At 36.0% G+C, this 17,683-nt stretch overlaps 1 protein-coding gene and 1 pseudogene across 1 annotated transcript in view; both read left to right on the top strand.

Annotated features, from left to right (window-relative positions):
• TMPRSS12 (transmembrane serine protease 12) overlaps positions 1-17,683 on the top strand; it is a 36,143-nt gene that overhangs the window by 16,041 nt on the left and 2,419 nt on the right. Inside the window, exon 4 of the mRNA XM_007179794.2 lies at positions 15,821-15,963. Within this exon, the coding sequence (XP_007179856.1) occupies positions 15,821-15,963 (143 nt within the window). The remainder of the gene's footprint in view (positions 1-15,820; positions 15,964-17,683) is intronic.
• Positions 3,667-4,175, top strand: LOC103010577 (60S ribosomal protein L12-like; annotated as a pseudogene).

Here is a 17,683-nt window from a genome sequence, read left to right as displayed (position 1 = left end):
TTATTATTCCCATTTAATAGACCAGGAATTGTGAATCTTAGAGGTTGAGAAGCTGGGACTCAAATATAAGTTTTTTCTTTATTCTAAAGCCTGAATATTTAAGTACTACATTAAATACAATCTGCTCCTGAGGGAATTGAAGTCTGTTTAGCAATATATGAGATCAAGTGCTGAGACTCTTTTTTTTCTATTCTCCACCAAACCTAGCCATTTAAATATTTGTGGATTATTTAGATAGGATAGAAATAAATGTATGAAAAGTCTGTGAATTATTATTTTTCTTTTTTTCTTCATGAATATTTTCTAAGGAAGATAAGGAAAGTGACATGGTGCAGGAAAAGGAGCATGGGCTTTAGAATCACAGACCTAAGTCTGAATCTCAGCCTGGCCATGTACTAGCTGAATTACCACGGGCAGGTTATTGAATCTTTTACAACAGTTGGAACAATGATGATAGGAGCAACTACTATTTATTCAGGGCTAGGTACTAAATAAAATACTAAGCATTTTAATGTATTTCTCATTTAATGCCCCCAACAACACTATAAGAAATATTATAATATGGGTGAATAAACTGAGTTTTAAAAAGATTAAATAAATTGCCCAAAGTTACAGAGCTAACTAAGTGAGGAGTCAAAAATTCAAGCCTAGGTAGGCCTGCCTCAAAACTCACGTGTTTCCATTATATTATATCATCTCTCACAATGTCATACATTTTCATGATCTGTAAGATGAGAGCAACAATACCTATCAGAGAGTTGTTTTGAGGACTATATTGGCTCTCCAGGAACATGGCAGATTACATCCACACACCAACCTTCCCACTGAAAATTATTAAAGAGAGAAAATGCATAGGTCAAGGACTGAGTGTGAAGACAGGAACTTAGATAACTGGAGCACAAAAGCTGCCTTTCATCTTGAGGGTATTTGTCAAATTGGTAACATTGAATATTGATTTCTGTGGTTTCACAGGCCTTCAGAGGCTTGAAGAACAAAGCCTGCTTGAGTGTGTGTGGGGAGACACTCATAAAGCTGGAGCTTCAGGGCTGTACTCTAAAATTGAGTCAGACTCAAGACCCAGCAGCATAGTTCACATATACATAGTTCATTTCAAATGTGATATAGGTAGATGATTGAAAGTAAAAGGATGGGGACTTCCCTGGTGGCACAGTGGTTAAGACTCTGTGCTCCCAATGCAGGGGGCCTGGGTTCAATCCCTGGTCAGGGAACTGACCCCATATGCATGCCACAACTAAGAGTTCGCATGCCATAACTAAGGAGCCAGCGAGCCGCAACTAAGGAGCACACCTGCTGCAACTAAGACCTGGCACAACTAACTAACTAAATAAATAAATATTAAAAAAAAGAAAAGAAAGTAAGTAAAAGGATGGCAAAAGACATACCATGTAACATTAATCAAAAGAAAAGCTGGAATAGGGGGAAAAAAAGGAAAAAAAGCAGAACTGGCTACATTAATATCAGATAAAGTAGACTTAAGAGCAAAGAAAACTACCAGGGACAGTGAAGAACATAACACAATGATAAGGGTAAATCCACCAAGGAGACACAGCAATCCTAAGTGTGTAACCATGGAACAGCAGAGATACAGTTTCTTAAAAACATATGTGAACATACATACACTTACGATATAACCCAGCCATCACACACACTCCTAGGCATTTATCCCAGAGAAATGAAAACATAAGTCCACACAAAAACCTGTTCACAAATGTTCATAAAAGCTTTATTTGTAATATCCCCAAACTAGAAAAACCTAAACGTCCTTCAATAAGTGAATGATTAAATACACTGTAGTATATCCTTAATATGAAACATTACTAAGCAGTTAATAGGAATTTACTATTGATATACACAACAACTTAGATGGGTCACAAGTGCATTATGCTTGGTGAAAAGAAGCAATTTTCAAAAGGTCACATACCGTGTGATTTCATTTATACAACATTCACAAAAGACCAAAATTATAAAGATGGAGAAGAGATTACTGATCGCTGTGGGGTAAGAAGGTTAGATAGCATGGAGATCTTTGTGATGATGGAATAGTTCTGCATCTTGATTGTGGTGGTGATTACATGAATCTACATATGACATAAAATGGTGTAGAATGACACACACACACACACACACACATTGTTCCAATGTCAATTTCTTGGTTTTGGTATTGTACTTCAATAACACAGATTGAACCATTATAGGAAACTGGGTAAAGCTTACACTGACCCTCACTGTACTTCCTTTGCAACTTCCTGTTAACTATAATAATTACAAAATAAAAAGTTTTTTTTTAAAAATGAATCATATATAACAAAAGCATCCTCAACCCCCACCCCACCCCCAGGATTGCTAGGAAAACTGCATAATGGAAGAAAAAAAATGAAGAAATTTTCCCAGAAAATATGTAACTACAAATACCACCCATATGCCCCAAATCACTCTGAGTAGACTAGAAAGCCTCAAGGTTAGAATTTAGTTTAAGTAGTTCCTAGACTGTTAATGTTCTCTAGGTGCCTGAGAGAATCAAATGCCAATAATTTGTGAAGAAACCCAATGTCATCTAAAACCTCAAAGAATTTCACCAAAGTTTCAAAGAAAATGGATTATAATTTTTTAAATTGCTAAACACCAAAGGAAACAAGGCGCTATGAGTGAGAGTCAGCAGAAACAACAGACATCAGAATAAGACGTACAAAGATTTCAGATACCAGAATCATCAGATAATATATTTTAATGTTTAATGGGACTTCCCTCGTGGTCCAGTGGCTAAGGCTCTGTGCTCCCAATACAGGGGGCCAAGGTTTGATCCCTGGCCAGGGAACTAGATCCCACATGCCGCAACTAAGAGTTTTCATGCTGCAACTAAAGTTCCAGAATGCCACAACTAAAGATCCTGCATGCAGCAACGAAGATCCCACATGCTGCAACTAAGACCCGGCGCAGCCAAATAAATACATAAATAAATTTTTTTTTTCTTTTTTTTTTTTATAATAAATTTTTTTTTAATGTTTAATATATTGATATTACAAGAATAAAAGATGTGCTTAAAAAAATGAAAAGTAAGGAGATGTGAAAAAGAACCAAATAACTGTGACAATTAAAAAATACAATAATTGAAATAAACTCAATGGCTAAAGTAGTACCAAGTCAGAAGGAACTTAGGATTCCCAGATTAAAATCAACTAAATATCAGTTCACAATCAAAGATCACTAAACACATAAGGAAGCAAACCATAATTATGAAAGTCAACAGAAATAAAACAACAGATAAAGCCCCCCCAAAGATCTCAGATATTAATATTTTAGGTATAAAATATAAAATTAGTATATGTGAATTGTTTAAAGAAATAAAAGAGTAGCATTAAAAATGAGCGATAGATGATCTAGAGTGATCAGGCAGATTTAAAAGAGAACCAAATAGAATCTTTAAAAATGAAAAATGTAATTGCCTAAGTTTAAAACTCACTGGATGAAATAAATATCCTATTAGACTCATCTGAAGAGAGAATTTGTGAACCAGAGATGTATCTGAAGAACTGCCTAGACTGTGGCACAGAGAAAATAAGAAAGAGAAAGAGCTTTTGGCTCTTGGCTCTGAGGAGGCCAAGGTGCAACTTTCTTCAGTCATCCTGAATCTGGTTTCATCCGACACCAGCCGCCTCCACCATGCCGCCTAAGTTTGACCCCAGCAAGATCAAAGTCATATACCTGAGGTGCACCAGTGGGGAGGTTGTTGCCACGTCTGCCCTGGCCCCCAAGATCGGCCCCCTGGGTCTGTCTCCAAAAAAGGTTGGTGATGACATCGCCAAGGCAACTGGTGATTGGAAGGGTCTGAGGATTACAATGAAACTGACTATTCAGAATAGACAGGCCCAGATTGAGGTGATACCTTCTGCCTCTTCCCTGATCATCAAAGCCCTTGAGGGCCAAGAGACAGAAAGAAGCAGAAAAACATTAAGCACAGTGGAAACATCACTTTTGATGAGATTGTCAACAATGCCTGACAGATGTGGCATTGATCTTTAGCTAGAGAACTCTCTGGAACCATTCAAGAGATCCTGAGAACTGCCCAGTCTGTGGGCTGCAATGTTCATGGCCACCACCCTTACGACATCACAGATGACATCAACAGTGGTGTGGTGGAATGCCCAGCTAGTTAAGAACTGTAAAGAAAAATAACTTAATAAAGGGTTATTTGACAACCAAAAAAAAAAAGAGAGCGAGAGAAAGTCAAGTAAAAGAAAGTCAAATATACACCTAATGAGAGCACTAGAGAGAACAAATGAAGAGAATAGAGGAGAGGCAATATTCAATGGATTTGGGTTGAAATTTTTCTATCACTGATGAAAGACAACATGAATCTAGATACAGTAAGCACAACATGAGCCAAAACAAAATGTAATCCCTTTTTGTACAGTATAATGAAATTGTAGAAGAAAAAAACAAAGAGAAGAGCTAAATACAGCCAGAGATAAAAGAGAAATCCTTGTAAAATAACTAAAGATTGGCTTTCAGAAAACTTCTCAATAGCAATAATGACAGTCAAACTGCAATAAGATATCATGATCAAATTACTGAGAGGAGAAAAGTATGAACCTACAATTGTGTATTCAATAAAACTATCATTCAAAAATAAGAGTGAAAAAAACTGTTTACTACCAATAATTTTTCACAGAGGAAATAAGAAATATATCAGAAAGAAAGAAAATGATGTCAATGCTGCCAAAAGGGAGGTATGAAATGAAAGAAGCGAGCAAAATGATTCCGGGCTTTCACTGTCGTGGCCTGGGTTCAATTCCTGGTCAGGGAACTGAGATCCCACAAGCCGCATGGTGCAGCCAAATTAATTAATTAATTAATTAATTAAAATAAAAATTAAAAAAAAGAAGTGAGCAAAGAAATAGGTAAAATCATAGGTAATTATAAGTAAACATTGTGTGTATACAACAGTGGTTCTCAACTAAGGGCACTTTTGCCCCCAGGGAACATTTTGCTAATGTCTATAGAAAATTTTGGTTTTACCGTTGGGCAGGGGATAAGCATGCTACTGGTTCTTAGTGGGTAGAAGCCAGGGATGCTGCTCATCATCCTTCAATACCCAGGATAGTACTCGTACCCTCCACAACAAAGCATTATCTGGCCTAAACTGTCAATAGTGCCAAAACTGAGAAACCTTGGAATAAAATAAAAACAATGCATATTTTGTGGAATTTTTTAAAAGATATTTAAATACGTGGAAAAAAGCATGTATTTCAGAATGGGTAATCAGAGTTAGAGTGATCTCAGGTCCTTGTATTATTCAGGAGAAGTGTTAAAATACTGATTAACATTAGATTTTAAGCATGAATGGTCAAATTTCAATAACAGAAATAGAGGATACAGCTTGTAAACCAGTAGAAAGAAACAAAAGGAATAAGAAAATAAAGGCAAATAAAATCTCAATCAATAAAAAAATCAAGGGGCTTCCCTGGTGGCGCAGTGGTTGAGAATCTGCCTGCCAATGCAGGGGACACGGGTTCGAGCCCTGGTTTGGGAAGATCCCACATGCCGCGGAGCAATTAAGCCTGTGAGCCACAATTACTGAGCCTGTGCGTCTGGAACCTGTGCTCCGCAACAAGAGAGGCCGCGATAGTGAGAGGCCCATGCACTGCGATGAAGAGTGGCCCCCGCTCGCCGCAACTAGAGAAAGCCCTCACACAGAAAAGAAGACCCAACACAGCCACAAATAAATAAAAAAAAAAATCAAGAAAGGAGAAATAAGAAGCATAGGAAAAGTAAGAAAAATAGAACTATATAAGGCATTAGAAACAAGCCCAAATATATCCATAATCACAATAAATGTTAATGGAGCAAATCACTAGTTAAAAGAAAGATAATCAGATTAGGAAGCAGGAAATTCAGCTTACTTTAGCAAGCCATACTTAAAATGTAACGATATGGAAGGATTGAAGTAAAACAATAGGAAAGAAATATACCAAGCAAATTCTAATTAAAAGAAAGCTGGTATTGCTATACAAACAGCAGACAAAATAGACTTTAAGATAAAAGAATTATTAGGGGTGAAGAAGGTCATTATATATTTAGAAATGGTTCAACTCACCAGGAAGATAGCACAATTCTAGACTTGTGAGGCTAATAACTAGGATCCAGATAATATTAAAGAGAAATAGATAGAACTGTATGACAAACATTATAGCTTCCCTATGATAGTAGGGAATTTTAACACAACTCTCTTTTTTATTAATGGCATATTAAGCAGATGAAAAATTTGTAAAGATTTATAATGTTTGAAGTAGGAAGTTTGATTTAATAGCCAAATCAGAAAATTCTGCACCCCAAAATCAGAGAATTTCATCTTTTCAAGTACGGGTGGAAACTTTATAAAAATTGACCACTTACTAGGCCATACAGCAAATCTCAAAATTCAAAGAATAGGTAATGTACAGACTATATACTCTGATTACAATTATTTTAGCAATAAGAGAGATGAGAATTTTGGCTATGATGGAATAAGGAGTTGGAAAATCCTCTTCCCCCAACATAAGTATAAAATGGACAAAAATTGTCAAAAGCAACCATTTCAGACCCCTGGAAATCAACCAAAATGCACAATAAATTGAAGAGTATTTGTTTATTATAAGCAGCTAGAAATTTGGGTAAAAAGAGGAATTTGTAGTTTTCTTGCTTGTGGCTGCTCCTAACTCCCCTCTCAAATCAGTCAGTGCAATAGTTTTATCAGGATCATGAGGAAAAAGCATCTTGGTACCAGAGGAGATGGACATGATTTAGAGCAGTAGTTGATAATCCAGTCTAGCAGCACTGTCAATAAAAGTAGTAAACTCAAAAAACTAAATAAAATTTTTAAAAATAAATTTAAAAAAAAGTATTGGACTCAGCAAGAGATGAATGGGGGAAACCCACAGCTCTGCTGTTCTGGGATTGTGGTCCTAGATGCAGCCAGGATTGGAACAGTCAGAAATTGGACAGGAAGAACCTGAAAATGAGACAGCTATAGAATGGCTAGATAAGCTCTCCAAACATCCTTGTCTTACTGGGAAACATACATGTATACATGTGTGGGAAAAAATCTGAGAGAGCTTAGCATAAAGTGAAAATCAAGGTAGATTTGAAATCTGACTGAACTTTGAATGCACTCCCCAACCCACACACAGATCCATCAGCAGAGGATGAAAGCTCAAATCATTAACTGACCAGTAAACTATGCAGACATATGGGAAAGCTCTATGAAGCCAGGTTAAAAGGTAAAAATCAGAATTAAAAGGGACTTCCCTGGCGGTCCAGTGGTTAAGACTCTGTGCTTCCAATGCAGTGGACATGGGTTTGATCCCTGGTCGGGGAACTAAGATCCCACATGCCACACGGCATGGCCAAAAGAAGTTAAAAAAAAAAATCAGTATTAAAAAACTGAGCAGAGACATCAACAATCACACAATGTGGGGGAGACAGATTCCACAATTTAGGTCCAGGCAAGTTATTTTTAAAATTACAACAATATTGTTGAGAAGGGAATCAAAACCCAGAGTTGTTGCAATACATTAATCTAAAATGTCCAGTTTTCAACAAAAATATTGTAAGACATCATAAAAAACAAACAAACAAAAAACCCCACTGAAGTGTGACATATACTCAGGGGAAAACAGTAGTCAATAGAAACTGACTCTGAATAGGTTTAGATGTTGCATACAGCAGACAAAGATTTCAAAGCTCTTTAAATATGTTCAACAAATAAAAAGAAATTATTGTTCAAGGAATTAAAGAAAAATATGATGACAATGACTTACCAAATGGGGAATGTCTGTGGAGAAATAAACAATTTTAAAAAGAACCAAATGGAAATTCTAGAGATTTGGGATGGCACAAGAAAGAATCTGTGAACTTAAACTACAGCAATAGAAATAACCTAATCTGGAGAAAATAGAGAAAATATTTTTGAAAAAAAATAAACAGACACTCAGAGACCTGTGGCACAACACCAAATGTACCAACATACATATAATGAGATTTCTGGAAAGGGAGGAAAGAAAAAATGGGGAAGAAAAAATATTTGAAGAAAATATGGCCCCAAACTGCCTAAATTTCATGAAAAAAACCCTTAATTTATAAAAGAAGCTCAATGAACCCCAATTAAGATTAAAAAAAGAGATCCACACCTAGACTCATTGTAGTCAATAAAAGATGTGCAAGACCTGTATACTGAAAGCTACAAAACATTACATAGAGAAATCAAAGAAGACCTAATAAATGGAAAGACATACCACATCCATGGATTCGAAGACTCAATATTGTTAATATGGCAGTTATCCCCAGAATAACCTATATATTCAATGCACTCTCTATCAAAATCCCAGCAAGGTTTTTCATACAGTTTGACAAGCTGATCCTAAAATGTATATGGAAAGGCAAAGAACCTAGAATAGCCAAAATTTTTTGAAGAACAACAAAGCTGAAAGAGTTACTCTACCTAATTTCAAAATATACTAAAAACTATAGCCATCAAGACTGTATGGTATTGGTTTGTTTTCTGGTAGCATCTTTAGAATTTTCTACATATAGTATCATGCCATCTGCAGACAATGACAGTTTTACTTCTTTCTTTCCAATTTGGATTCCTTTTATTTCTTCTTTAATTGCTGTGGCTAGGATTTCCAAAACTATGGTGAATAAAACTGGCAAGAGTGGGCATCCTTGTCTTCTTCCTGATCTTAGAGGGAATGCTTTTAGCATTTCACCATTGAGTATGATGTTAGTTGTGGGTTTGTCATATATGGTCTTTATTATATTGAGGTATGTTTCCTCTATGCCCACTTTCTGGAGAGTTCTTATTGTAAATTGATGTTGAATTTTATCAAAAGCTTTTTCTGCATCTATTGAGATGATCATATTGTTTTTATTCTTCAGCTTGTTACTGTGGTGTATCACATTGATTGATTTGTGGATACTGAAAAATCCTTGCATTCCTGGGATAAGTCCCACTTGGTCATGGTGTGTAACCCTCTTAATGTATTGTTGGATTCTGTTTGCTAGTATTTTGTTGAGGATTTTTGTACCTATGTTCATCAGTGATACTGGCCTGTAATTTTCTTTTTTTGTGATATCTTCATCTGGTTTTGGTATTACGGTGATGGAGCCTCACAGAATGAGTTTAGAAGTGTTCCTGCCTCTGCAAGTTTCTGGAATAGTTTCAGAAGGACAGGTGTTAACTCTTCTTTAAATGTTTGGTAGAATTCACCTATGAGGCCATCTGGTCCTGGACTTTCGTTTGTTGGGAGTTTTAAAATTACTGATTCAATTTCAGTACTGGTAATTCAGATTTTCTATTCCTTTTTGGTTCAGTCTTGGGAGATTGTACCTTTCTAAGAATTTGTCCATTTCTTCTACGTTGTCCATTTTATTGGTGTATAGTTGCTTGTAGTAGTCTCTTATGATCCTTTGTATTTCTGCTGTGCTGGTTGTTTAAAAATAGCACAGAGATCAATGGAACACAATACAGAGTCCAAAAAAAAAAAACCCAACTTATATTTATAACCAACTGATTTATTTACACAAAATTTCTAGAAAAGGCAAACCTACACAGACAGAAATCATATCAGTCATTTCCTGAGTGTGGGGCTGGAGATGAGAACTGACTGCAAATGGGCACGGGAGGAGGACTCTTTGGAGTGAAGGAAGTATCCTAAAATTAGATGCGGGGCTTGTATAAATTTACCAAAAATCATTGAACTGCGTGCTTATGCTGTGAGAATTTTATGCTATGTAAATCAAACATCAATAAAGCTTTTTAAAAAATGACAAAAAAATTTTTTCAAACCACACATTTGGAAAATTCAACATATACTGCTAAATAACTCATATATCAAAGAAGAAATCATAATCATCTAAAATCCTTATACCTGAATAGTAATGTATATACTACATAGCAAAACTTCAGTGCTGCAACTAAGGTACTACATAAAGGGACACTTAAAGCTTTAGGGACTTCCCTGGTGGTCCAGTGGTAAAGAATCCGCCTTCCAATGCAGGGGACACGGATTCGATACCTGGTTGGGGAACTAAGAGCCCACATGCTGCAGGGCAACTAAGCCCACGCGCCACAACTACTGAGCCAGTGCACCTCAACCAGAGAGCCCGTGTGCTGCAAATACAGAGCCCACGTGCTCTGGAGCCCACATGCCACAGCTAGAGAGAGAAAACACGCACGCCACAACTAGAGAGAAGCCTGTGCGCCAAAATGGAAAATCCCACATGCCTCAACGAAGATCCCGTGTGCCACAACTAAGACCTGATGCAGCCAAAAATAATAAATAAATAAAATAAAAATAATAAAGCTTTAAAACTTTTAGGTTCAGCCATATGGAAGAGCAAATATTTGACCTAGAATATTCAGCCTAATGAAGAAAGGCTGAATGTTTACGTTAAATGTCCACCTTTATAAAGGTTAAAAGAATATTACATGACTCATAGAAAGCAGAAGAAAAGAAATAAAGATAAGCACAATTAATGAAAATAAAATAAAATCAGAAAAAAAGAGGACCAACAAGGCCAAAGTCTAGATCTTTGAAAAAACCACAAACCCCTGGTAAGATTGATGAGAAAAGGAGAGAAGGCACAAATATAAATACTACTATGAGTTAAAAAATAATACTTTAGGGACTTCCCTGGTGGTCCAGTGGGTAAGAATCCACACTCCCAATGCAGGGGGCCTGGGTTTGATCCCTGGTCAGAGAACTAGATCCCACATGCCACAACTAAGAGTCCACATGCCACAACTAAGAAGTCCGCATGCTGCAACTAAAAGATTCCACATGCCGCAAGGAAGATCCCACATGCCACAACTAAGACCCGGCGCAGCCTAAATAAATAAATAAATAAATATTCTTTTAAAAGATAATACTTTAAACAATGTTATGCTCTCAATTTCAATACTTAAACAAAATGGATAAATTCCTAGAAAATTCTAACTAACCCAAACTGACTAACTAAATAAGAATAGTCCTTTAAAGAGTAAAAGAACTTAATCAGTAATTAAATTTTTTTCAAAAGTAAAACACCAGAACTCAGAACAAGTGAGTCAACCATAATTACCAGCAATTATTTAAGTATTATATAAATATCTTCATAAAGAATCCAAAAAGAGAGAACATACCCCGACTCAGTGTAGGAGGACAATAATCATCTTGATGCCCAAATTAGGTAAGTATAGTACAAGAAATGCCAGTATCATAAATGCAGACATTCCAAATTATTAGCACACCAGCTCTATCAAGAATAGTATAAACAAAAAATTTAATTAATTAATTTTAAAAATGAATAGTATAAACAGAATTCCATATAACCAAGATGAGTTTAACTAAGGCAGGGGTCCCCTACCCCTGGGCCACAGGCTGGTACCAGTCCGTGGCCTGTTAGGAACCGGGCTGCACAGCAGGAGGTGAGCGGCGGGTAAGCAAGCAAAGCTTCATCTGTATTTACAGCTGCTCCGCATCACTCACATTACTACCTGAGCTCTGCCTCCTGTCAGGTCAGCGGTGGCATTAGATTCTCATAGGAGTGCAAACCTTACCGTGAACTGCGCATGTGAGAGATCTAGTTTGCGTACTCCTTATGAGAATCTAATGTTTGATGATCTGAGGTGGAGCTGAGGCAGTGATGCTAGCGCTGGGGAGCGGCTGCAAATACAGATTATCATTAGCAGAGAGGTCTGACTGCACAGAGACCGTAATAAATCAATTGCTTGCAGACTCATATCAAAACCCTACCAGTGAGTGGCAAGTGAAAACAAGCTCAGGGCTCCCACTGATTCTGCATTATTGTCAGTTGTATAATTATTTCATTATATATTACAAAGTAATAATAATAGAAATAAAGTGCACAATAAATGTGATGCACTTGAATCATCCCAAAACCATTCCCCCCCGCTGCTTCCGGTCCACAGAAAAACTGTCTTCCAGGAAACCGGTGGTCCCTGGTGCCAAAAAGGTTGGGGACCACTGATCTAAGGAATTCAGGGTGGTTTAATATTAGAAGTTTCTTAATGTAATTCACCATATTAACTGATTAAAGGATAAAAAATACCCCATGATTATCTCAATAGGTTTTGAAGAAACACTGTTAAAAACTCATAAGTCTAGACATAGAAGGAAACTTTCTTAACCTGATAAAGGTTATCTACCTCTACAGCAATCATCATAACTACAGAAAAACATTTCCTTTAAAATCAGCAGTGATTTCCCCCACTATCACCACTTTTATTCCATATTTAGTAGAGCTTCTACCAAGTACAGTAACACAAGAAAAAGATGCAGAAGACATATGACTTAGAAAGGTAATAACAAAACATTCATTATTCACAGATGATGTCATTATATTAAAAACAGAATTTATAATCCACTGGAATTAAGAGAGTCTAGTAAAGTGGCCAGATATAAAAGCAATATACCAAAATCTATTTCATTTCTATACACTATCAGTAGTTAGAAAATGTAATTTTAAAAGTAACAGATGTCACACCCACAAGGATGACTTATCAAAAAGTTAGACAAGTGTTGATGAGGATGTGAAGAAATTAGAACTCTCATACATTGCTGGTAGGAATATAAAATGGTGTGGCTGCTTTGGAATACAGTTTGGCAGTTTTTCGAAAATTTAAACATATGATTACCTTATGACTCAGCAATTCCACTCCTAGGTAGCTACCCAAGAGAAATCAAAACATATGTCCACACAAAAACCTGTATTTGAATGTTCACAGTAGCATTATTCATAATAGCAAAAAAAAGAATACTATCTAAATGTCCATCAACTGACGAATGGGTAAACAAAATGTGATATATTCATACAATGAAATATCATCCAGCCATAAAAAGGAATGAAGTACTGATACCTGCTACAATCTTATGCTAAGTGAAATAAGCCAGACACAAAAGCCCACATATTGTATAATTCCATTTATATGATGCCATGTCCAGAACAGGCAAATCATAGAGACAGAAAGTAAAGCAATGGTTAGAAATAAACTATAAATAATGAAATTAAACTATAAATCAATAACAGAAAGCTGGAAAATTTAAAAATACATGGAGATTAAATTGGATAATAGTATTGGACCAGTGTTAAATTTCCTGATCTTGATAAATGTACTGTTGTTATATAAAAGAATGTCCTTGTTCTTAAGCAGTACACACTGAAGTATTTAAGGGTATAGGGGCACAATGTCAGCCATTCACTCTTAAATGACTCAGAAAAATTTATACACATACACATACAAATGATAGTGCAGTGTGACAAAAAGTAAACAATTGGTGAACCTGAATAAAGGGTATTTGACAATTCTTGGTAACAAAAGTTAATGGAAGTCAACAAATACAATAATACCAAAATAAGTAGGTAGCTAAAAACAAATCTAACAAAAGATTGCAGGCCTTCTATACAAAAAAATCCTGAAACATTTAAAAAAGACATTAAAGAATATCTAAGTAAACGAAATGGTATAGTTTATGCCTCAATAGGAGGACTCAGTTATCAGAAAGATGTCAATTCTATCTGAAAAACTGAAAAGCACCAGGTAACGATAAACCCTAACATGAGTTTTAAGACAATGAAAAAGCTCATTCTAAAAGACCTAAGAACAGCCAAGACACTCCTATGGAAGAAAAAAATGTTGGAGAAGTTGCCATCCAGAAATCAAGGTTTATTCTAAAGCTATGGTAATTGATCAGTGTTGTATTTGTGCAAGAATATTCTAAGTGACCAGTGGAACAAAATAGAAAACCCAGACATCTACTTCTGGGCTCTCTCTCCTATTCACTTTAAAAATCTCTGGTTATTTTGAATAGCCCTACACCAATACCACACTGGATTAGTATTGTTCATAAATTGGGTGGTAGGTTTACAGGTGTTCATTTCATTATTGTATTCTATAACTTATATGTTATATATATTCTTTTATATACAGCCAGTACTACTTCAATTATTTCAAAATAAAGCGCAGAAATGTGGCTGGCCTCTAGGGGCCTCGATCCAGGAATCTGGATGCCATTAGACATATTTTATTTCTATTTCCTATTCCTATTCTCTCTGTATGTTGACTTTACTTTCTCAGGCTGCCTGTCCTCATAAGTCTGGAACTATGGCTGCAGACTGATTTGAATTTATAGCTAAACAGTCATGTGACTAGGGTGAAACAGATTCTTCTCTGGAAGCTCCAGTTTAAAAATGCTGGATAAACATACTGCATGAGAATATGCCATTCTTGAAAATATTGATGTGTGGAAGAAAGTTTCATATTTACAGCCAACATTACAGCCATACTGGAAATAAGTGAAGAATATTATTAATAATCTTTGATTTAACATTTTTATTATTAAAACATTATAACAATAGTGCAGAATATTTGAAAAATAGATGGGGAAATATATAATCCCACTATCATTAAATAAGTTACAAACGATTTTATATGTTTCCTTTTGGTCTTCTCTGCATAACTGTATATAGCTGTCATAATAGCCTGCATTCTATTTCATGTACTTATTTTTCACTTAAGATATTAAAGGTATTTCTATATTGCTAAAATAAAATTAAATTAAATTAAAATGCTGGATAAGTATTCCAATTGGCTAGCCTTATACCAAATATAGTCACCTCTAGACCAATCAGCGCAACCAGGAGAATGGAATTCTGTGAATGGAACAGTTGGGTCATTTACCCACTTGCAGGAAGGGTAAAATGTCTATTACTTGAAAAGCTAGGGAAGAATGTGGGGCACACAAAGCATTCAGCTACCACATGTGACAACTGCAACTCTAAGACAGGCTGATGAGAAAAGATGCTGCTGTTACAGTAGCTTTTCTATGGATAAACCTTAAAATGATCTGTCCTTTAATAGTACCTGAAGTGTTATCTTATATTTTCCTATCTTTTCTGTAGCAAAGAACCACTTTATGTTCAGAAATTAGCAGGGAATTTAGGGGAGTGCATGAATTAAAAATCTGTTTTATTTTCATATTTAACATGCTTCAAGACTTTAGCATCATTAAAAATTTAATTAAAATTATTCACAGCTTACAACATAAGAAAGATAGACCTCAGCATTTACCTCTTTTGCCCTTGACAATTTTTATATAGTTTTACTTTGTAAAAGCTATAGATCCGGGCTTCCCTGGTGGCGCAGTTGTTAAGAATCCACCTGCCAATGCAGGGGACACGGGTTCGAGCCCTGGTCTGGGAATATCCCACATGCCACGGAGCAACTAAGCCCGTTCGCCACAACTACTGAGCCTGCACTCTAGAGCCTGCGAACCACAACTACTGAGCCCGCGTGCCACAACTACTGAAGCCCACGCACCTAGGACCGTGCTCTGCAACAAAAGAAGCCACCACAATGAGAAGCCCGCACACCACAATGAAGAGCAGCTCCACTCGCTGCAACTAGAGAAAGCCCGTGTGCAGGAACAAAGACCCAACACAGGCAAAAATAAAATATAAGTAAATAAATACCCCTTTTTTTTAAAAAAAAGCTATAGATCCTGCCGTGAGACCTCCAAGAAATACAAGACAGCAAAGATAACAAAAGTAACCTGAAATTCCTACTATCTAGAGATAACTGTCATTAAGATTTGGTGAACTTTCTTTCACAGTCTTTCTAGGCATACATACATACATGGATACAATTTTACATAATTGTTCAATCAGGCACTATGGAAAGAAAACTTGTTCATCAGGAACACTTTATATTGCTGTCAAAATGTCTGCTCTCCAAAATAATTTATTGGTATTTTTTTGTTAATAGGTAATATTACAAAAAAATTACACGAAGCAGAAGTGCATTATATCTCTCGAAGTTTTTGTAATTCTGACAAGAGTTATGGGGATATAATTCCTTACACTTCGTTTTGTGCAGGTGATGAAGATGGAGTTTTTGATACTTGCAGGGTAAGACCAAATAATTTTCCTTAGCAATACTTTCTAAAGACAGAAGGGAACTTGAACAAGTCCTTTGATCACTTTCTGGTGAAGTCTTAATTCTCAAGTCTAAATTGTTTTTCTCCTTTTTTAACTATTCCAACAATCCAAATCGTCTTGCTTGCCTGATTCCTTGGTTTCTACAATCATGGTCAACCTTAAGCAAAATTTGCCTTGAATCTTTTTTTCCATTACCACTTTTACTGAGATACAATTTACATACATACAATTCACCCATTTAAAGTGTACAACCCAGTGGGGTTTTAGTATATTTACAGAGTAGTGCAACCGTCACCATAATCTAATTTTTAGATCACTTTTGTCACCCCCGCCCCTAAAAACTCTACTCATTAGGAGTCACTCCCCATTCTCCTCTCACCCACCCCTAGCCCTAGGCAACCACTAATATCTAGAGATTTGCCTATTCTGGAAATCTCATATGAATGGAATCATTCAATTTGTGGTCTTTTGTGACTGGCTTCTTTTACTTAGCATAATGTTTTCAAGGTTCCTCTCTATTATAGCATGCATTAATACTTTATTCATTTTATTGCCAAATAATATACCATGGTGTGGATATGCCACATTTTATTCATCCATTCATTTGTTGATGGACATTTGAGCTCTTTCTACTTTTTGGCTTTTATGAATAACGTGGCTATAAACATTTGTGTACATGTTTTTATGTGTAGGTATGTTTTTATTTCTCTTGGAAATTTCACCTAGGGGTAGAATTGCTGAGTCAATGTTTAACATTTGAAGAACTGCCAAACTGTATTCCCAAGTGGCTGCACCATTTTACATTCTTACCCAGCAATGTATGAGAGTTCTTTTTTTTTTTTTTGGAGTACAGTTGATTTACAATGCTGTGTTAGTTTCAGGTGTACAGCAAAGTGAATCAGTATACATACACATATATCCACTCTTTTTTTTTAGGTTCTTTTCCCATATAGGCCATTACAGAGTATTGAGTTCCCAGTGCTATACAGCAGGTTCTTATTAGTTATCTATTTTATATATAGTAGTGTGTATATGTCAATCCCAATCTCCCAATTTATCTCTCCCCACCTTATCCCCTGGTAACCATAAGTTTGTTTCCTACCTCTGTGACTCTACTTTTGTTTTGTAAATAAGTTCATTTGTGCCCTTTTTTTTTTTTAGATTCTACATATAAGCGATATCCTATGATATTTGTCTTTCTGTGTCTGACTTACTTCACTCAGCATGACAATCTCTAGGTCCATCCATGTTGCTGCAAATGGCATTATTTTGTTCTTTTTTATGGCTGAGTAATATTCCATTGTATATATGTGCCACATCTTCTTTATCCATTCATCTGTCAATGGACACTTAGGTTGCTTCCATGTCCTGGCTATTGTAAATAGTGCATCAATGAACATTGGGGTGCATGTATCTTTTCGAATTATGGTTTTCTCTGGATATATGCCCAGGAGTGGGATTGGTGGGTCATATGGTAGTCCTATTTTTAGTTTTTTAAGGAACCTCCATACTGTTCTCCATAGTGGCTGTACCAATTTACATTCCCACCAACAGTGTAGGAGGGTTCCCTTTTCTCCACACCCTCTCCAGCATTTATTGTTTGTAGATTTTTTTTTAAGATGGCCATTCTGACCAGTGTGAGGTGATACCTCATTGTAGTTCTGATTTGCATTTCTCTAGTAATTAGTGA

Source organism: Balaenoptera acutorostrata, chromosome 11, assembly GCF_949987535.1.
Source record: "Balaenoptera acutorostrata chromosome 11, mBalAcu1.1, whole genome shotgun sequence".
Lineage (NCBI taxonomy): Eukaryota > Metazoa > Chordata > Mammalia > Artiodactyla > Balaenopteridae > Balaenoptera > Balaenoptera acutorostrata.
This window is presented reverse-complemented; position numbering and strand designations above follow the sequence as displayed.